This window comes from Aotus nancymaae, unplaced genomic scaffold (assembly GCF_030222135.1).
Source record: "Aotus nancymaae isolate 86718 unplaced genomic scaffold, 86718_ANA_hifiasm-v0.15.2.pri h1tg000021l, whole genome shotgun sequence".
NCBI classification, from domain to species: domain Eukaryota; kingdom Metazoa; phylum Chordata; class Mammalia; order Primates; family Aotidae; genus Aotus; species Aotus nancymaae.
The window spans coordinates 8578332-8600206 of record NW_026988433.1 but is presented as its reverse complement, the minus strand read 5'-3'; the positions used below and the strand labels follow the sequence as shown (position 1 = coordinate 8600206).

General features: G+C 59.1%; 1 protein-coding gene across 23 annotated transcripts in view; it reads right to left on the bottom strand.

Moving 5' to 3' along the window:
* NCOR2 (nuclear receptor corepressor 2) overlaps positions 1-21875 on the bottom strand; it is a 211703-nt gene that overhangs the window by 167135 nt on the left and 22693 nt on the right. For 22 of the 23 annotated variants that reach the window (XM_064379585.1, XM_064379594.1, XM_064379584.1 and 19 more), the window contains exon 2: positions 1297-1510. In XM_064379585.1, the coding sequence (XP_064235655.1) occupies positions 1297-1401 (105 nt within the window). In that variant the 5' untranslated portion in view covers positions 1402-1510. Of the gene's footprint in view, positions 1-1296; positions 1511-4507; positions 4680-21875 lie in introns of those variants that run through there. The other variant, XM_064379587.1, reaches the window with a different exon arrangement.

The window sequence follows — 21875 nt, the reverse complement described above, 5'->3', positions numbered from 1 at the left end:
TCTGACCCGCAGCAGGTGCGCAGCTCATGAGAGCTCTTCTTTCTGCTGGTGCTGACAAAGACAATGATGACAACACACGGAATCATTTCCCACCGGGAGCCTAAGCTTTAGCCCTGGGCACACAGTAGGTGTTCAATAAATAGAGGCCTGGGGGAGGTTTGGAGGGGCACAGAGGCTTGGCACGCACTGATGACAGTTGGCTCTGCAAAGCATCAGGCGCCCCAAGCCCACAGGAGGCGACTGTGTCCGGGACTCCCCCACGCAGGGCCCGGGAGCTCATACGCAAAACCTTCTCGCTCACTGATGGAAATGTCCTCCCACACAGCTTCCTCTCTGGGTCTCAGAAGAGGGGCCACACTAGCCAGGCAGCACAGACACATGCACACATGGGCACCCCCACGGTGGCCGGCACAGGCAGCTTCTACTCCAGCTGTGACCTCCAGGCCTCACGCCCCTCACTGAGCAGCCAGGAGGTCACAAGGGGAGGCCCACACTTCTGAATGCTGCTTGGCAAACACCAGAGACATGGTATACAGCAGGCACCCCATGAATGCCAAAGGAGCGAAACTGAGGCCCATCGTCCTGGTCTCACTCATGCAGTGAGAAATGAGGCAGAAAACGGGGCCCCCGCTGGGAGGTGGGGCAGGGAGGGTGGTGGGAGCAGGGCGGCTTAGGAGACCCGATGACAGCGCACGCGTGGGCAGGCACCGAGGCCCACCTGCTCCCGGGCAGCCCGTCTGCCCCGGCCACGGGCAGCTTCCCCAGAGACACAGCCAGCGCCCTGGGCCCTGCTGTCAGGGAGGCAGAGACGCAACCGGTGTGACACCTCCTCATCTCAGAGCCTTGAGCCTCCCCGCGGTGAATACACTGGGAACCGGGAGGACCAGGCAGGAAGGGGAGCTATGACCTCTCCAGCCCCATGGCCCCCCAGAAGCCACTCCCATCCTACCCAGTCCCATGGCAGGTTGGGGGCAGAGGTGAGGCTGGGCTGCAGGAAAGTGAATAGAGCAGGGGCTCCTCTTTCGCACGCCAATCCCACTGCCAGTCAAGAGAGGGCAGAGCCCCAGCTCAGCCTGGCCCTGGCCTCCATCTTCCCAGCTTTAAAATGGGAGCAAAGATTTTACCAGATGCTCTGCAAAAGGCTTCAGACACCAGGAGCCTCTGTGGAGCCCTCCCCTCTGTCCTAGAGGCTCAGAGCCACATGAGCCTGGCTCCCAGGAAAAAGGAAAGGGTAAAGACTCAGTGGAACGGAAGGATCTCACGGTGGCCTCAGGCGCACTCACGCGCCCCCCTTACCGTGTGTGTCCGGGCGATCTGCACGGGATAGGAGAGGCCGTGGGGCGGGTAGCGGGGCTCGGTGGCCCTCCACGTCTGCGCCACAGGCTGTGTGGATCCCGACATGGTGGTGGGGGAGGGGGCTCCCAGGCCCCGATATGCTTTCTCTTAATAGCCACCAAGGATTAAAAGCCGGTCCTCGTCATCGGCTCACGGGCCACCCCGTCACTGGCACCTGCGAGAAAACAAGAAAAGAAAAACGAGATCAGCCAGGCCGCTGGCTCCTCCATGCGCGGGTTCCCGAGGGGTTCCTGTGGTCCCGTGAGGACACACGAGCACCCAGGGGCCTGCCTGGACCTCCCCCATCCACTGCCACAGTCATCTGCCCTCCAGCAGCACAAGGAGACGGGCTTGGCCTTCAAGGTCCCTCCAAGCCATGCAAGCCACGCACGGGACCAGCAGCCCCTCCCCACCCAGGCCCTCACCACCACCCAGATGGCTCCCAGCCCTCCTCGGCCCTCCAACCTCACTCCAGGGCCCCTGGGTTTCTAAGTCACGGGCCAGAGTTCCCGGAAAGCACCTGTTCCAGTGGGGTGGCCAGCGGGGACAGCACACACCGCTGTCCTGGGCAGCAGGGGCCAGGGCCAACTCGGGCAGGCCACAGGCCACAGCATGACCCAGGCAAGGCTGTGACCCTGTGCAGGAGGCTGACACCATGACACGGGCAGGACTGGTATGAGGTTAGCTAGAGGCAAGCTGGGAGGTGGGATGAGGACATGGAGGACCACACCAGGAGGAGCTGAGGGCAGAGTGACAGCCCGTGGGGCCCTGCACCCTTGCGAGAGGCGCACCAAATGCCTCCTGGGCCAGATACTGGAGCCTTCCATGGGAGAGGATCTACGCATGGCCAAGCCAGAGGAATAACGGAAGCAGGCCAGCAGCTTTGCAGAAAAACAGCCCCACAGCGAAGACACAGCCCAGCCAGGGAGCCACGGGGGCCCCTACTCAGAAACTGCCTTTGCCAGGAAATCCCTGAGGCCCTTAACGAGGCTTCTCCCCTTCTTTTGCCAGCCACGGCTCCATTCTGCCTGCTGGGCTTACAACAGGGTCCCATCCCAGACCAAGTCCCCTACACACTCTCCCAGAACCAGCCCCTCAAAAAAGGCGTGTCTATCAGGTCCTGCCTCGAGCAAATCCCTCTCCAGCACCCCCACAACTGCACACCTCCCCCCAAAGTTCAGGAAAGTGCACCCTGGCACAGGACCCAGAGCCTGGACGTGGGCCTCTAACTGCGGAGGACTGAGGCTGCATCACATGAGGTCAGGGGTCAGGAGGGGAAACAGAGCATACCCAGCCCTGCATTTCATCAGAACACCCTCTCCCCTGACCTGAGAGGGTGATGGTCCTTCTTCAAGCAGGCATGCCCTGGGGCCTTATGTGGAGGGGCAATGGAGGAAGGTAAAGGTGGGTGGCCCTGACCGCATCCCAGGCCCACCCCATCGCTTGCTAGTGTAGACTTGACCTTGTCTCCCTCCCCAGGCTCCAGGGATGGTCATATGACCCAGTCCCGGCCAATCAGAGTCCTGCATGCTCCTGGGCCAGCGACTGGCTCAGGGATGAGCCTGTGACCCAATCGGAGCCAATGAGAATCCACCTTGAGACTTTCGCGGCTGGAACCAGGAGCACGGTGCTCTCCGCCAGGGATCTAAGCTGGGATGGAAGCCTAGAGCTCTGGGGCCACCATCGGCAGGAGCCTGCCTGAGACCCACGGGCAGAAGGGCGGGTGGTGTCCGATGACGGCCACGGCTGGAGGCAGGTGGAAACCTGCTGGCTTCATTAGGTGAGCTGGGATGCTCCTTCTGCACGTTCGGCAGCCCGAGCTGGGTTTCTGTCACATGCCACCAAGAGATCGGGCTCACACAGGGAGAGAAGGAATAACAGAGGAGGTGACCTTTCGGCTGGCTACTGTCCATCCTTCAGACACGGAAAAGCCAAGGCATTCCAGAGCCAGGCCTGACACATCCACCACTGCCTCAGCGCTGCCTGCTGGCTCTCCCCGCCCGACACAGGATGCACGGTGCAGTTCCTGTGGACATGGAAACAAGTCCTGCTCCGCCCTCGGTAAGCTGTGTGGCCTTGGGCAAGTCACTTGCCCTCTCTGAACCTCCAAACACGCCTTGTTCCCTAAACATCAGACATTCATGTGCCACCCTTGCATAGGGACTTTTGGTATAGAGATTACGAAGGCCACGGCCATCTAGCCCCAGGCCTGCTGTGTACTTAAGTTTCTTCAAAGCAAGTCACTGTTATTCGGTCCGGCATAACTTTACTTACAAGAGAAGCTTATTATCAGCATAGGTATACAGAAACCCAGTACAATGTGGAATAAATAGAAAGGCATCAGAAGAACAAACACGCACCCACGCACTGTGCATATCCTGACCACCTAAGTCCTCCTGCCAGGACCCCAGGAAAGGCCAAGTGGCGGAGAGCAGGCACTCAGCAGCGCCCAGCACACGGTAAGTGCTCAGCAAGCCAGAACTGCTAGTACTACTGCCACCAGGACTGTCAATGACGCAGCTGCAGCCCAGTCACCAGCGACACTCTGATGGGGAGGCGAGTAGCCCTGCCCGGCCCCAGCAAGAGCAACGAGACGTCCGTTCTGCAGCCGGAAACCAGAGGACGGTCCTGGGAGGGCGGGCAGCGGTGGCCGCCAGGACCCAGCTCTGTTCTAAAATTCTTCCTGCGAGAGCTCGGCTCCAAGTCTGCAGACCCTGGTCATCCAATGCAGCGAAGCATATTCTATTCCCCTCTCTCGAGGTTTTCAACAGCTACTGGTCTCTTGGAGGAGACACAGCCATCACTTCTGCAGGGTGCTGTTCCCGAGGTCTGCGCCTCTTCCAAGGGCACCACGGGCAACTTCCAAATCGCTACTAAATTTTGAGTTGCGAGGCCTCATTTACCCACAGCTTTTCCAGCCTCCTTTGTCCAACGAGACGCCGCCTGGAGGTGACAAGCCCCTGAACATGCTCACCACTGTGCACCAGAGGCCAGGGAGGGTGATGCCTTCCTAAATCACCCGCGCTGGCTGGCTTTCCGGTCCCTGGGATTGACACCGTGCCCACCCCGGAGCACGGGACTGGGGCCTCCGCCCCTCACCCAAGGGGTCCCCCTACCAGCCCCCTGCCCAGCATCCTCACATGCCGGTGGGCCTCATGCTGCCCTCACTCACCACGAGCTTAGGAAACCCGATTTCCAAGTCCTCCCGACCTGAGCCATGCTTGCTGCCAACTCGAAGAAAAACAAATGTTAGGAATCCTCAGGTTTGGCGGATCCTCAAAAATGTAAACATAGAATTACCACGTGACCCACTGAGTCCAGTCCCAGCATCCACCTGGAAGAACTAGAAACGGGCTCCAACGAAACCCGGTATGCGCCTTCACGGCATGCACGTTCACGGCGGCGCGTTCACGGTATTCACGTTCACGGCGGCATAGTCACGGTATGCACGTTCACGGTGTGCGCGTTCACGGCAGCGCGTTCACGGTGTGCACGTTCACGGCGGCACAGTCACGGTATGCACGTTCACGGCGGCGCGTTCACGGCATGCACGTTCACGGCGGCAGTCACGGTATGCACGTTCACGGTGTGCGCGTTCACGGCAGCGCGTTCACGGTGTGCACGTTCACAGCGGCGCGAGTCACAGGAGCCAAGAGGCAGACCCAGCAAACACTCCCGTCTGTCCGTCCAGTGGAGTAGCACTCAGCCATAAAGAGGAATGAAGGACTGCTGTGTGCTGCGCCACACACACCCAGAAAATGTGACGCCGAACCCAAGAGGCCAGACACAAAACGCCACGTATTATGTGATTCCATTTACGTGAAATGTCCGGAGCAGGCACATCCACAGAGACGGAACGGAGACCGGCGGTTCCCAGGGGCGGGTGAGGCAGGAATGGGGCCTGCGAACAGGTACAGGGTTTTATAAGGCAGTGAGGCAAAGCTTTTGAAACTTGAGCGAGGAGGCGGGCGCACGGCACTGCAAATGGGGAAAAAATAAGCTTTGACTTTTCATCAGCAGCTTTGGAACTGAATGCCAAAAAATCTGATGATATCATTTCCTCAAAGATGCGGGCAGAGGAGGATGAGGGAGCCTCTCGAGGGTCTCCAGGATCTGGTCCTGGCCACAGGAGGTTCTGAGGACAGATCCGAGCTGGAGCAGGGATTCAGACACAAGACGCCCCAGGTTGCCGCTGGGTCTGGCTGCGCTGGGGTCAGAGGCGATGGGCGGCATCCGAGTATTTACAGACACTCTGGGGTTTCTGCTGAGCCTTGGGCTAGCACTGGACACTTGATGTGAACCCGAGGGCCCGGGGGGGTTCCAGGCCCTGGAGGGTCTTGGACCAGGCGCCCTGCCCAGCCCTGGGAAGAGCCAGGGGATATGAGGAAAAAATTCCAGAGGGTGAAGGAGAGGGAGGGAGAGTGCTTCAGCAGGAGGCGCCGCTGAGCAAGAGCAGGGAGGTGAGCGCAGGCCAGTGAGGAGTGAGCGAAGGTGGGGTGGGGGGCGGGGTGAGCGCAGCCCCAAAGGTGAGGAGGGCCGGGGGATGAGCACAGGCACTGGATGTTTAAGAAATTCATTGAGAGAATATGGGGGGGAGGTGGGGACAGTCACTCGGGGCCCCATGTGCCTGGGTAAGGATGGATTTTGTTCCCAGGGCAGTGGGGAGCCACAGAAGGTGGTTGAGAGGGAGAGTACAGGGCCAGAACATTTTACGAGCAGGAGTGGATCAGGGAGACCTGGGGAGGCTCCTGCAAATGTCCACGAGAGGGGACGTTGGCGGGATCAGCGACAGAGAAGGGGACGTGGGCAGGTGGGTAAAAGTCAGGAGGGAGACGGACTGCAGGCTGCAGGAACATGGGAGGATGCCCCCGGACACCTCACGGCTCTGAGCCTGTCTCCTCCGCTGCAGAGTGGGGACACGAGAGTCCCGCTCCACAGGCCAGAGGTGAGGACTCTGTGCCTTTTGCCTGGGGAACAGCAGGGGCTCAGCCACGCAGAGTCAGCGAGACCAGGCCTCCGTGGAGGACAAGACAGCACCTGGGTGCAAGTTCTAAGGATTTGCAGATCTCAGGTGGCCGGGAGGCCCAATGGGGACGCCAAGGGCCCAAGCAGGCCTCTGCACATCCCAGCCACCAACCGCAGCCCCAGGGCCCCTGCTGGCCCCTGCACCAGCTGGAGGAGCACCGCAGATCCCACGCAGGCAGGTGGAGGGGCTCCCCATGCACAGCGGCAGGAGTCTGTCCTCAGGCCACGCCTGCCAGGAGGCAGCACACACAGAAGTGCCCCCCACCCCCGCTGCAATCAGCCAGGCAGCACAGCAGCCAAGCGGGCCCTGTTCCCGGCCACTGCACACTTTGATAAGGTTTCCAAATCCACAGCAGAAAGCTCGGGCCATGAGCTCTGACCGGCCGTCCATCCGCCTTGCTTCCTGCTGGATCAGAGCCCCTCCTGGTACCTGGCACACAGTAGGTACACACAAATGACTCTGCCCAGTGGAGGTGCCTGCCAGCAACACAGCGATGCCAGAAACAGACACACCTGTGTCCCCTTCCCGCCTGGCTGGGCAGAGGCCCCTTTCCCAGAGGTCCTGGAGGCTTCCATGGGGCTTCCCGCCCCTGCATTCCTCTCCAGCTCCAGCAGGATGAGGCCACACGGAGACACATTCCATAGATTTTCCGTGTCTTGAGCGGCCTGGTTCAGACCTAGGGGGGTGGAATTACAGCCTCAGGGCGAAGGGCTGGCAGAGGTGTGGGAGCCGCGGGCTGTGGGGAGGAGGAAAGGCACGTGGGGCTCTCTGCCCCACACGTGCCTGAAATTTTCTGGGAACTATTGGGTGCTGACATTGGAAGAACCTGTGGCAGGTGGGGGAGCCTCAGAGGTAAAAACCAGCCTGCCAGGCAGAGAGCGCCACGGCGCACACACGCGCACACGCACGCACGCACACACCCACACACATGCACGTGCACACATGCACGTGCACACACACCTGTGAGCACACACACGCACCCGCTCAAAACCGTCTGGTACTCTGAGAAGCCCAAGGCACAAAGCCCTCCTGGGGTGGGCGGAACCATTTGCTCCACTCGCTGCAGAATAAGCACCTACTGTGTGACAGCCCCTAAGAGGCTCGGTGCCTGGCACACACCAGGCATTATTAGCCCCCGGCCTGCACCACCACAGACTGAGTGGCTTCAAACAACAGCCACGGCTTCTCTCACTGCTCTGGGGGCCTCGAGTCCAAATCCAGGTGTCTGCAGGGCCCACGGCCTCCGGAGGCTCTGGGGGAGCCCTTCCTGCTTCCTCCCTCCCCCGGCTCTGCTGACCTGCAGCAGCCCCGGCATTCCCCAGCTTTAGAGGCATCGTGCCAGTCTCTGCCTCCATCTCCACGCGGCCTTTCCGCTGCATCTCCTGTCTCTGTGTCTCCCCTTCTTTTAAGGACACCAGTCTTCTTGGATCTGGGGCCCTCCCTATTCCGGTTGTGACCTCATCTTAACTAATGAGATCTGCAGAGACCCATTCCAAACGCAGCGGGGAGCGCCAGGCGGACGTCCATTAAGGAGGAACGCTAGCTACTCCGATAGGCACTCCAGAAATACTCGTTTTGTTCACTACTATATCCCCAGAGCCCAGCACACAGTAGGCATCCAATAAATATTTACTAAACAAAACCACTGCACTGCAGCCAGCCCAGCCCGGGGGGACTCGGGCAGCAAGGGTTCTGGGTTGTGCGTCTCCACGGGCCGGGCTGTTGACACCTGCGTGTTTACTTTCTGGCACGCAGTAAAAATTGGAGCACCAGCCGAGCATCTGATGGCCACCTCCAGCGGGACACCAGTCGCAAAACAGAATCGGCTCTGGAGTGAGTCCTAAGGCACAGACAGCTGGTGGGATATGGCAAGGGTGCACCTCACCCAGCCCGGCCCAGAGGGCCCCACAGCCAACGCGGAAGAGGGTGAAGAGAGAGCTCCTGCTGCCCGGCCTGGTGGCTCGCTCCGTCCGCCACGATTTATGAAGTACCTACTGTGTGTAAGATGCTGGGGACGCAGCAGTGAAATTACTAATCCCAAATCTCCCACCCCGTGGAGCTGCCGTTCCAGCAGGCAAGCCTCAACTAAGAGGATGGCAGACGGCGTTGGCACTATGGAGAAAAGCAGAACCAGGAGGAGGCGGGCAGGCAATGGGGGCTGCATTCTGAGAGTGGGCAGTCAGGAGTGCATCACCAGAGGCGCCTCCTATGCGAAGGCGTGGGGGAGAGAAGGGGGTCTACGCAGCAGGCGCAGCAGGTGCAAAGGCCCCGCCTGGTGCAGGCAGGACCGAGCCTGGTGTGAGGCCAGCAGGGAGGCCTGCGTGGGAGAGCCGGGTGAGTGGGGACCTGTGAGGCCACTCAGTGGCACTCCCAGGGAGGTGGGAAGGACATGCTGGTGCACTTGAAGCAGGGCTGGCGTGCGGCCTATGGCAAGCCTGCCTCTGGTGTCTGTGTTCAAAGGACACTGTGGCTGCCGCTCTGTCGGGAAGCACTGGGCACAGGCATCTGTGTGGGGCACAGGTAAAGGGCCCCTGTAACCCTCAACGATGACAGCCACCGTCGTCAGGGCCCTAGGGAAATGGCCTCCACCCACGCATGGCAGCAGGCCTGCAGAAAGGAGGCCAGGCTCCTTGGCCCTGACTTAGAAAGGTCATTCCACTCCCTAAGGAGGAGCCAGGTACCCTCCCCCAGCCTGTCGTTGGTTCTGCCCAAGGGGCTGAGGGTCAAATACTAAGAGCTCAACCCTGGGTTCACCCACAAGGGTGCGGCCTACCCTCGAGCTGAGACCAGGCAAGCCAAACCCATCCCAAACTCCGGTTTCCCACCCGTTCTCATCAATCAGAGAATTATTTCCGCATCTGTTATGTGCAAACACTGGACAAACACAGCTACAGCAGTGACCAAGTCAGACAAAGTCCTGCCAGTCAGGGCCCAGGACCAGTGACAGGTCTGTCCCAGCAGGCAGACGGTCAGCCAGGTGCTCAGCAGGGGGTGGCTGCATCAAGGGAGAGGACAGAGGAGGGACAGAGATGGGAGGACCGAGGAGGGAGGAGGAAGGGAGGGAGGAAAGGAGGATGGATGGATGAATGCATACATGGATAGGGAAAGGAGGGAGGAAAGAAGGAAGGATGTGTGGACGGATGGACAGACAGACAGATGAATAAATGGATGGATGGATGGACAGATGGATGGATGGTGGATGATGGACGGATGGATGGATGGATGGTGGCTGGATGGATGGATGAATGGATGGATGAATGGACAGATGGATAGATGGATGGATAGACGGATGGTGGATGGATGGATGAATGGACGGATGGATGGTGGATAGATGGATAGATGGATGGATGGTAGATGGATAGATGAATGGATGGATGGATGGTAGATGGACAGATGGATGGATGGATGGATGGATGAATGGATGGACAGATGGATGGATGGTAGATGGATGGATGGATGAATGGATGAATGGGTGAATGGACATGGATGGATGGTGGATGGATGGTGGATGAATGGATGGATGGATGGTGGATGGATGGATGAATGGACAGATGGATGGATGGTGGATGAATGGATGGATGAATGGATGGATGGATGGTGGGTGGATGGATGGATGGATGGATGGATGGTAGATGGATGGATGGATGAATGGATGAATGGATGGATGGACAGATGGATGGATGATGGATGGATGGGTGGATGAATGGATGGATGGATGGATGGTAGATGGATGGATGAATGGACAGATGGATGGATGGTAGATGGATAGATGGATGGATGGATGGATGGTAGATGGATAGATGGATGGATGAATGGGTGAATGGACAGATGGATGGATGGTAGATGATGGATGGATGGATGGATGGATGGTAGATGGATGGATGAATGGATGGTAGATGATGGATGGATGGATGGATGGTAGATGGATGGATGAATGGACAGATGGATGGATGGTAGATGGATAGATGAATGGATGGATGGATGGACAGATGGATGGATGGTAGATGGATGGATGGATGGATGGATGGATGGGTGAATGGACAGATGGATGGATGGTGGATGGATGGTGGATTAATGGATGGATGGTGGATGGATGGATGGATGAATGGACAGATGGATGGATAGTGGATGAATGGATGGATGGATGGATGGTGGATGGATGGATGGATGGATGGTGGATGAATGGATGGATGGATGGATGGTGGATGGATGGATGGATGGATGGTAGATGGACAGATGGATGGATGGTAGATGGATGGATGGTGGATGGATGGATGAATGGATGAATGGATGGATGGACAGATGGATGGATGATGGATGGATGGACGGATGGATGGTGGATGAATGGATGGATGGATGGATGGTGGATGGATGGATCAATGGACAGATGGATGGATGGTAGATGGACAGATGGATGGATGGTAGATGGACAGATGGATGGATGGATGAACAGACAGATGGATGAGGAACAGAGATGGGAGAACAGAGGAGAAAGGAGAAAGGGAGGAAAGGAAGAAGGCTGCATTGACGGATGGACAGATGAATGGACAGATAAGACAAATGACTGGATGGACAGATGAATGTATGAATGGATGGATGGATGGACAGATAGATGGATGAATGGAGAGATGGATGCACAGACCGATCCCCAGATAGATATCAACTTAGCTGCTCCATTTTCCAGGGGTTTTCTGGTCTTACATTTCTAACCAAGCCCCAGGGCCAAGCAGGCCTTCATCCTGCTAATATTCCCAGGCCCTCCCAAGTGCCAAGCTCCATGAGGGACACAGAGGGGCACTGTCACCCTGATGAACTCCCAAACCCACACAACTGCTCCCTGAGCCCTAGCCTACTGAGTACAGAGGACCCTAGGGAAAACTGCCTCCAGTCCCAAACCCAGACTCAGCATGGGAGGGCCTTAACTCCCACCTGGCCCCACTTCTCCTTTTCCAGCACAAACCAGCATACCTTCCCTGAGCTGGGCTTAAGGAGAAAGACTGAGAGGACTCCAGCCTAGGAACCCTCCTCCCTGACCCCGGGCGGATGTATAGGCCAGCGCTGCGTGGCCAGGCTATGGCCAGAAAGCTGGGGTCTTCTCGGAGCCCAGAAGCTCTCGTCGGGTCCCAGACTTGCTCCCTCTGAGCCGTTTCCTGGGACTTGCTTCCCTACCCAGGGGTCAGCTCAGCTAAGCCCCAGAGACCAGCTCTTATAAACAGGGATTTCCCACAGGAAATTCACAATGCCTGGTTGCTCACACTGTGCGGGTGGGAACATCAGATGTGCAGTGCTGCCACTGTGGAAAACAGTCACTAGGTTAAACCCAGAATTACCCCATGACCCAGCGATGCCACCCCTAGCTACACACCCCCAAGGAACTGAAAACAGGTGACAAAACAAACAGAAAGGCTCGAATCAGAATACCCACAGCAGCACTATTTATATCAGTCAGAAAGCAGAGACAACCCAACGTCCATCTACTGACAAACCGATTAAACAAACGCAGCCTGTCCATCAATGCACTAGGATTCAGCCAGCCAAAGGTGAATGCTGACCCAGCCCCAGCACGGATAAGCCTCGAAGACGGCACAAAGGCAAAGCAGCCAGTCGAAAAGGCCACGCACCGCACCGTAGGATTCCATCTATTTCACAGGAGGGGCACATTCCCGGGACAGAAGGAAGACCCGGGGTCGAAGGAGGGAGGAGTGGGGAGTGACGGTTTAATGGGTCCAGGGTTTCCTTCTGGGAGGATGAAAGTGTTCTGGAATTAGACAGAGGTGCTGGTTGCACAACCTTGTGAATGTCCTAAATGCCAACTCATTGTTCACTTTAGCGTGGCTGAAATGGTAGCTTTCGTATGTATTTTACCACAAAATCGTTTGACGGGGGAAACTGAGGTTCCAGCCATGGCCAGCTGGAAGTGGGCAAAGGCTATCCACGCCAGATGGGCTTGCCTTCCCCTATTTGCCACATCCCCTCCTGGTCAGCTACCTTTGTTGATATGCCCTGCCTGGCTGGTGAGACTCAATGGGGCAGATTCAGTTTGTCTTCTCCTGAGCCTTCAGCTCCCGCCTCTGCCGTCACCCCCTTGGAACCTTCCCCTGACCCCAATGGGCTCCCCGGTGCCATGCTGCTCCCGTGGACCCGGCCACTCCCCTGCCGTTCCCGTGGACCCAGCCCCTGTGCCACAGCCACCTGTTTACCTGCTGCCTCCCCCACCAGGCAGGGCTCCTCCTCAGCAGTTTCAGCCACAGGGAGCTATGGTGGCTGCGAGCTGAGTCACGGCCCCTCAGTGACTGAAACGAGCCAGTGCCCTCTCAACCAAGCCACCTCCTGCGGACACACTGCCACTCCAGAGGGCTCCCAAGTGCTGACCTATTCCAAATCCCAACTCTGCCACTTCCGAAGCTGTGTGACCTTGGGTAAGGTCCTGACCTCTCTGAGCTTCACTTGGAAAGATTCACTGGAAAAAGAGCTACGAAAAGCTCGGTGCAGTTCTTGGCCTGTGGAAGAAGGCCCAGAAAGAGAGGGTGGCTGTTACTGCCCTGTGCCACGCTGGCCACTCGGGGGAAGGAGGGAGGTGATGATGATGATGCTAACCAAGCCAGTCACTATGGCTACCCTCGCCTTGCAGATAGGCAAACTGAGGCTGGGAGGAGTCTGTGATGCTCAAGTGAGCCCAAATGCCCCAGCCCGCAATTCCTGTCTCCCCACTGCCACATCCTGTACCTGCTGCCAGGGGAAAACGGGCCAGGTGCAAAACCCACCCCCAGCATCTGCCCATCTCTTCCCTCCCCTAGAGAGGCTCCTCAGCCCCTGGGGAAGCCTGTCATTCCCACATTCTGCTTCAAGCCCCCCAGCTTCCCCATCCCTCCACCCCTTCACCCTGGGCTCAGCAGGCCCCACCTCCGTTCCACATTTCTCTTACACCAACACCAATGCAGCAAAGGCTTCGGTTCCCCTCATCAAACACAATTCGCCCCACTGGACAGATCAGAAAACCGAGGCTCAGAGAGGTGAATGCACTTGCCCAAGGCCACAGGGTCAAGATACTGGAGCCCAAACCCGGGTCCTCCCCATGGCCCTGCCAGTCCAGGCGCCCGCCCTCGGTGCACAGAAGGGAAGTGGCGTTGGTCAGAGCCTCAGAGGAGGCCGTTACTGTTTGAGTCCGCTGGGCGGCGGCCAGCTCGGCCCTGCTCCCCCACCACGGCAAGGTCTGCTCAGAACCACTTCCTCCTCCGCATCTTTGGCTTTGTTTTGTTTCCATTTAATTTTAAAAGGAAGAGAAGGAGATAAACCACAGCACGATGAACCTCCCTGCACGCCAGGTTCCCGGGGCTCCACCCCAGAAGCCCTGCGCAGAGATCGGCCCCTCCCCCTTGGGTATTTCACAAACATTACGCCTGGTTCTGCTGCCTCTTCCTCATTAAGTTTTGGGCGCCCCCGGAGGGAGGTGTTTTCCATTAGACCCAGCTCCTCCATCTGGACTTCCCAACAGCAATCTTCTCTACAGAGGGAAGCTGGGAGGCAGAGAGGAGGCTGGTGTCTGGGCGGTGGCGAGGGGGCGCTGGCACTAGCTGTGTAACCCGGGCAAACCACTTAACCCCGTGCCCCTGGGGCTGTGACGCAGGAGAGAGAGGGAGCCCATGCCGGAGTGGGGCTGGGGGAGCTGGGGGCTGATGCCGGAGTGAGGCTAGGGGAGCTGGAGGGCTGATGCCGGAGTGAGGCTAGGGGAGCTGGGGGCTGATGCTGGAGTGGGGCTCGGGGAGCTGGGGGCTGATGCTGGAGTGGGGCTCGGGGAGCTGGGGGCTGATGCTGGAGTGAGGCTCGAGGAGCTGGAGGGCTGATGCCGGAGTGAGGCTAGGGGAGCTGGGGAGCTGATGCTGGAGTGGGGCTCGGGGAGCTGGGGGCTGATGCTGGAGTGGGGCTCGGGGAGCTGGGGGCTGATGCTGGAGTGGGGCTCGAGGAGCTGGGGGGCTGAGCTGGGGCTGGGCTCCTGGTCAGTACCTGGAGAGGCAGCAGGACCCTGGGTTTCTAAAAGATGGAGAAGGATTTGGGGTCTTGGGTTCATGTTTTGCTGCATGGCCAGGAATGAACCGACAACCCTGAACTACACAAAACAGCTCCCGACATAAGGCTGAGTGACAGAAGCCAGCCACGAAAGGACAAACGCTTCGTGATTCTACTTGTGGGAGGTGGCTGGAGTCGCTGAATTCACAGAGACAGAAAGGAGGATGGTTGGTGCCAGGGGCTGGGGGAGGCGGGGAAGGAGGAGTTACTGTTTAATGGATATAGTGATTCCCTTTTGCCAAATGGAAAGTGCTGGAGATCGGTCGCTAAACAATATGGATATTCTTAACACTACTGAATTATCTGTTTAATAAGGGCTGAAGGTTAAATTTCACGTTATATGTATCTACTACAATTTAAAATTAAAACAAACACCTGCTCCAGGAAGGCGTCCCTGATTGCCAGTCAAGGGCTCTCAGCTGTGCTTGTATTGTTCTGTGATGGCCCCAAAGGCTCAGGCGGCCCTATGAAAGGCAAGTGTGCCTGCAGCTCCGGCACTCAGTAGGCCCTCAGAGCCGAGTGCAGCGTGCGTCCAGGCCTCATCTCTGGCCCACCTCACCTCAGGACCCCATGACGGTCACAGGGCATGGCTGGGCTCGCCGGGCAGCAACTTGCACCTCTGATCCCTCAGAAGTACCCGATCAGCTGAGTTCTCCCCTCGCCAGCTGCCTCCAACCCAGGTGGCCTCAAGGGACAATTAAAAGGGCCCGAGCCCAGGGAAGGGCTGACTGCTTCAGAGGGGCCCCTGGACCCCGAAACCCTAGGCCAGGCCCAGAGCCCCCGTCTCTGTCCCATCCGCTCATGCCCGTGCCCAGACCCCGAGTGTGAAGGTGGCCTCCCCACGGTTCCCACCGACTTCCCTGCCTCCAACATCTGGCAAATGCATCCACAGCTGTGCAGCTGCCGGAAACGCCTCCTCCCGCTTCTCCACGCACGCAGGCCCTCGAGGGTGGCTTCCTGAGGAATTTATGGGGTCGCCCCTAGTATTTCAGGCCAGCTCCCTGGAGGCATCCACCCCACATGTGAACAAGGACAAATGTTTCTCTGCTAAGAATAGTTGCACCAGCAGCAGTGTCCGGGGCGAGGGAGCCCATCCACTCAACAAGGGCCCCCTTGGGCCCCCCCCAGCCCCTGCCAGTCCCCGACAAGTGACCAGGCTGGACCACCAAGGGCCTGGCTGGGAGAATCCCACTGCCGCCTGGGCTACCAGGCCAAGCAGGAAGAATCCACTTACATCGGCTCTGTCTGATGCTCAGAAGCAGACACATCTGGGCCATTCAATTACCCCAGGGGCGCTGATCAGTAAGTGTCTGATGACCGGACAGTGATCAAGAACCCAAAAGGTCCTACGGCCCCTGCAGCCGGGAGCTCAGACAGTAAACAAATGCTTCAGAGCCTGGGAGTGGCGATGGCCTACCTGGGATGGGATGACCAGTTTCTGGAGGGAGGATTAACAAGGCTCCAGGGGAGAGGGTCCCACAAGGCCAGGGACAAAAGGCGAGAGAAGAGCGGCGGACACCCAGGACCCTGCTGGAGCACGGGACCAGGCCAGGCAGGCACTGCACCGAGGAGAGGGGCCCACAGGAAGGGGGTGACCACAGCTCAGTCCCAGCCAGCGCTAGCAGAGGCTCAGGAATGCGGCCCCGAAATGTTTCTGATGTTCCAGACCCTGCTGGAACACACGGGGCCCACGGCGTCCAAACCTTCCCGGCGAGGCCAAGAAGCCCAATGTTGAGACATCTCCCGATATTTCTAAAAAACACTGACTATAAAACCAGCGCAGTAAATCAGTCTGACACCCAAATGCAGCTCAGGGGCTGCCAGGACGTGACCTGTGGCTTATGACGTGGTCACTGGAAGCCACAAGAGAGGGTGAGGGGAGGCTGGGGAGCTGAAGCGGGGTGATATGGGGACAGCAGGTGGAGCGCCAGCAACGGTTTGGAGGGGGGACCCAAGAGGCCCCCCAACTATTAAATATAACGGGAATGAAACCCAGTGACTCATCGGTGCCACCCCCTCCACCAGAATGGGACACACACTGGCCATGAAAGGCGAGGCTGGGCAGAGACCCTGACCTGGGCCCATCTCCAACACAGGGAGCAAGACACAGTGACTCTGCCCACCCAGCCCCCACTCTATACACACCACACCCCAATTTCCCCGGGCAACCACGCCCCCTGCCCCCTCAGTCCTGGGGTCTCAGGGAGGCTGACCCTGCCCTCCAGCCAAAGTGGCACTGGCTTCGGTGAAGGGGGTGGAGCTTAACTCTCAAGCTGAGCCAATAAAACTCATTCCCATCAGATTTGCTGGAATATTGGGAACAGGAAGCTGTCCTGCCACTGGGGCTGCTGAACCGCAATTATTAGTCTCAGGCTACGAGCCACTGCAAATGGGGAGCACCTGGATCCAGCTGTGCCTGAAGCTTCCCTGAGGTTTTTTAGTTACTTGAACTATTTGTGCTAAATGCAGGAGGCAGAGGAAGTCTGTCCATTGCAACCACGAGGGCTAAGACAGCAACCCTCCTAAAACGCAGACTCTCAGATAGGCTCTCCCTGGAATCAGATCTCCTCCACCCACTAGGTGCCTCATCCATGTAGGTGGGGACAGGTCCAAAGCCAGCCAAGAGGAGGCCAGAGAAACGGGATGGGAGACCCAGGCCAGACTCAATATAGGGAGAAGGGGCCACACAGAAGCCTGGGAGAGGCCTGTCCTGTGTCACCCTGGCAGGAGAGTGGGTGGCTCCCAGTCCCTTCCTGAGCTGTCAGCGGCTCTCATGGGTGAAGGAGCAGGCAGCAGCTTTGCAATGAACGCTGTCCAGCAAAACCCAGCTCTGATCTGGGTCATTTCTCAGAGCAGGCACCCCCACACACACACAGCCGCCCCCCGCAGTCACCGGAGCCTCCGGACCTCGGTTTCCGGAGGAACATCACGATTTCTCTCAGAGGGAATGTGTGCTCGCTGCACCGCAGGACCCAATGTGCTGGTAAACCCAGGCCAGGCTGAGCAAGCCCAGGCTGCCCCTGCCAGGCCAGTAAAAAGAGGCATTGTCTGCAGCCAGGAGCACACAGGGGCCACGGGCCATCCCCACGCGCATGTCCTGGGCCCATCCCTGCCGGAGCTGCAGCTTCCTGGGTTGTAAAACAAGCAGCTGCTGCAGGCCTCGGGGGTGGCCAAGGCTTCAACGTGGAGCAGGTGGCGACCGGGCCCCCACCCCACAGGCACCAATGCACCCACCTCGGCCTCTCCCAACTCCATGAAGCCAGGTGCTTGTTACAGCTCCCATTTCCCGGGCGGAAGACTGAGGCTCTTTGCACAGGCAGGAGCAGGGCAGCGGGAAGACGAGCATACGTCACTTCCATCTTCCAGGCTGCCACCCTGAACAGCTGAGGAGGGGACACCTCACAGCCACCAGCACAGCCAACCCCTAGCACAGCACTCACTGGCGCCAGTTCCTTCCATCACAGCGCCCCCGTGAGTGAGGGGTTCTGTTATCATCCACATTCTACAAGTGGACAGACTGCGGCACAGAGAGGCTAAGCAACTTGCCCAAAGTCACACAGCTGGCAAGGGCACAGCCTGGATGCAAACCCAGCATCCAGCTCACCCACCGTGTCCTGGGACCCCATCACCAGCGTACCAATGCCCCCTGCTCAGGCTGGAGGAGACCGTCGTCTCTCCTACCAGGCTGGAGCCAGACATTGCAGGCCTCCCATCCCGTGTCCCTGCTCACGAGACCAGGCCAGGTCCTGCCAGCCAGAGGTGACCACGGACCACGCAGACAGGCTGTGGGCATCTCCACGTCCTCCTGAGAGCCTGCTGCACGCCGCCCACCCCGGGCCGAGGAGGAGAGGAAAGGCTGCATCCTCACCTCCCTCACGGCCCCAGCTCCGCCACCCCCCTCACGGCCCCAGCTCCGCCACCCCCCTCACGGCCCCAGCTCCATCAGCTCCGCCACCCCCCCTCACGGCCCCAGCTCCATCAGCTCCGCCACCTCCCTCACGGCCCCAGCTCCATCAGCTCCGCCACCTCCCTCACGGCCCCAGCTCCATCACCTCCCTCACGGCCCCAGCTCCGCCACCCCCCTCACGGCCCCAGCTCCATCACCTCCCTCACGGCCCCAGCTCCATCACCTCCCTCACGGCCCCAGCTCCGTCACCTCCCTCACGGCCCCAGCTCCGCCACCCCCCCTCACGGCCCCAGCTCCGCCACCTCCCTCACGGCCCCAGCTCCATCAGCTCCGCCACCTCCCTCACGGCCCCAGCTCCATCACCTCCCTCACGGCCCCAGCTCCGCCACCCCCCTCACGGCCCCAGCTCCGCCACCTCCCTCACGGCCCCAGCTCCGCCACCTCCCTCACGGCCCCAGCTCCATCACCTCCCTCACGGCCCCAGCTCCGTCACCTCCCTCATCAGGACCCGGAACCTGGACTCCAGCCCTTGCTGCCTCATTCACCTCCTCTCCCCACACAGCCCCATACACAAGATCCATGAAGCGAGAGTCACACCTTTGTGTCCCCAGAGTCCCAGCACATGGCAGGTGCTCAATAAATGCTTGCTGAATGCACGAACATGCTCAGAGCAAAATCGCAGGTGCAGAGCGGAAGCCCAAAGACCAGTCTGCAAACAGACCGAGGCCAAGAGCACAGATGGGGTGTGCTCACAGCCCAGACTTCAGGGTGCCACCTACACCGGGCCAGGTCCATCAAAGGCAGCCGAGTGTCCCAAATATCAGGTAACGACCTCAGGTCCACGTGGCCGGCCCGTTGCACTCCAGGCCTCCATGTGGCCGAGAACTCTGATCCCCACTCCTGGGAGCCCCTGTGCCCGTGGCGAGACTGTGAGGCCGTCACCACCACTAGGGTGCTGTGTGGCCTCCGCCAAGTAGCCTGGCCTCTCTGGGCCTAGTTCCTCCATTTGTCAAGGACACCTGGCAAACCTGGGGCTCGCTTGGGATGAGGGCCACACAGGTTCTTCAGGAGTCACCAGACGTGTGGGGAAAGGGTGTCCGGGGCCCGGCGAGAAGGCCAGGTAGAATCCGAGAGCCTCCTGCCTCCGGGTCCTGTCCCCTTAGCCGGGCTGCCTGAGGCGGGACAGCGAATGGCGGGCGGCAAGTGTGGTCTAGGGCTTTGTGGATTTGGTTCTCAGCAAGAAAGGCAGGTTCAAGCAAGGCCTCCTTCCTGGAAGGTCCGGACTCCCCGATGGGGCTTCCTGCACCCCTAGGAACAAAGGGGCTCTCAGCCCAAACTTGCCCTGCACCCTTAGGCTGGGAGTGGGGAACGATACCACCCACCCCGAGAGCCAGTCCCCCACCTCCAGAGACGGGGTCACCAGCTGTGCTCTTTCCCAGGGTTGCCATAAAACTGACCACAAACCAGGCCGCTCCCAACAGCGGTGATTTATTTGTTTTCATCTTGTTATGATTTTTTGACAGTCTCGCTCTGTGGCCCAGGCTGGAGTTCAGGAGCACAACCGTGACTCACTGCAGCCTTGACTCCCCTGAGGCTCAATGGATCCTCCCGCCTCAGCCTGGGACCACAGGCGTGCCACCAGCACGTCGGCTCATTTTTGTACTTTTTGTAGAGATGGTCTCGCCATGTTGCCCAGGCTGATCTTGAAACCCTGGGCTCAAGTGACACGCCCACCTCGACCTCCCCAAGTGCTGGGACTACAGGCGGGAGGCACCGTGCCGGCCAGCAGCAGCAATTCACTCTCTAACGGTTCTGGAGGCCGGCAGTCCAAAGTCAAGGCGTCGGCAGCGACCCACTCCCTCCAGAGGCAATGAGGGAGGCTCCTTCCTGACTCTTCCAGCTGCCGGAGGCGCCGGCACTCCTTGGCTTGTGGCTTCATCCCTTCAGTCCCTGCCTCGGTCTTCCTGTAGCCCTGTCGTCCTGCTCTCTCCTCGCCTGCCTCTTCTAAGGACACTGGTCTCTGGATTCGGGGCCCACCTGGGTAACCCAGGAGGGTCTCATCTCAAAACACATCTGCAAAGACCTTTTGTCAAAGACGCTCTCCCTCTGACATGGCCTGCGGACTAAGATGGGGATCTATCTCTTGGGGCCCACCACTCAGCCCACTCCACCAGCCCCCGCCTTTTCTGACATTGCCCATTTCCCGAAAGCTCACTCCCTGCCTAGCTCTGAGTCCAAGCCCCAGCGGAACCCTATTAAGCCGAGGGGGAAACGAAGGCACAGGGAGTTAGCTGTCGCCCATGGGACGGAGCGAGGCCAAGATTTGAACCTGGCTTTCCCAGTTTGAACCTGGCCCCAACACAGTAGCCACCGGGCATGGGCCTCCCTCACGTTTACAGGAAGCAAGGGACTCTCACGCCCACGCCTCTCGGCCGAGGGCCAAACTGGCAGTGAGTCACCCCCACTCCGCAGGCCAAGAGGAGGCTTGAAGCGGCTCATCGAGGGGACTAGACAAACGGTGGGGCCAGGGAGGACTTCCTGGGCCTCGACTGGCTGCGGTGTCCACAGGGGAGCAGATCCCACCTCCTGCCACTCTCCCTGGAAGACGACAGCTTGACACACAGGCCCCTGGCAACCACCACCTCCTCCGGGTATTACCAGGCCTGGCCCAGCCCACACAGCTGCCCACCCAGCCTCTGACCCCAGCCACAGAAAGGGCCATTATGACATCACAGGCCGGGAATTATGTTATTAGCCTGGGAAGAAGGCTGGCCCCAGGAACAAAGGGCTCATTGTCATGCAAATGGACGACTCAGAGGAAGGGGGCAGTTCCTCCACTCTGGGGTGCCCCTCTTGCCCTCTCACTTCTAAGCCAAACTGGAAACCGACCCCCAACCTCCCAGAAGTGTGGGCGAAATGAGGCATTCTCTCAGCCTGGGAAATGGGCCCCTCCCAGGTCTGAGCCAGATACCCATTAAACAGGACCCGCCCCAGAGACAGTAAGAGGGGCTTCTTGGGATGGAACGGGATCATCCCCTCAACATGCTAAGCATGACCCTGAGCAAAGACGCGACGGCCTTGGAAATGGCATTCACTTGCTAATACTGCAGGCCTGCCGCTGTGTGTCTTTGAGCAAGCTGCCTACCCTCTCTGTGCCTTATCAGGAGAGGGTGGTCCCTGCCCACTTTAAAAGGCTATGAGGACACAATGAACTCAGGTGTGTGGAACACTCACCTCGCCTGGGTCCCCAGCACGCAAGGCTGAGGCTGCCGGCACCCCTCCCCCACACCCCACGCCTACAGCACCCCTGTGTTCCTTCTCACGAAGGGAGGGGGAGGCTCTCTGGAGATGCTCCGTGGGTAGCTCAGGGGCAGTCAGAGAAAAAGCGCAAGAACTCTTCCCGGTTTTCCAAATCATCCCCAAAATGCATGCCCAGTCCCATGCTGCAGAACTTTCTGGGAGGAAAGAGATGGGCTGCGTGGGAAATCCAGCCTGCAGTGCCTGCGTCTCCCCAGCCAGAGCCCTGGAGGCTAGAGGGAG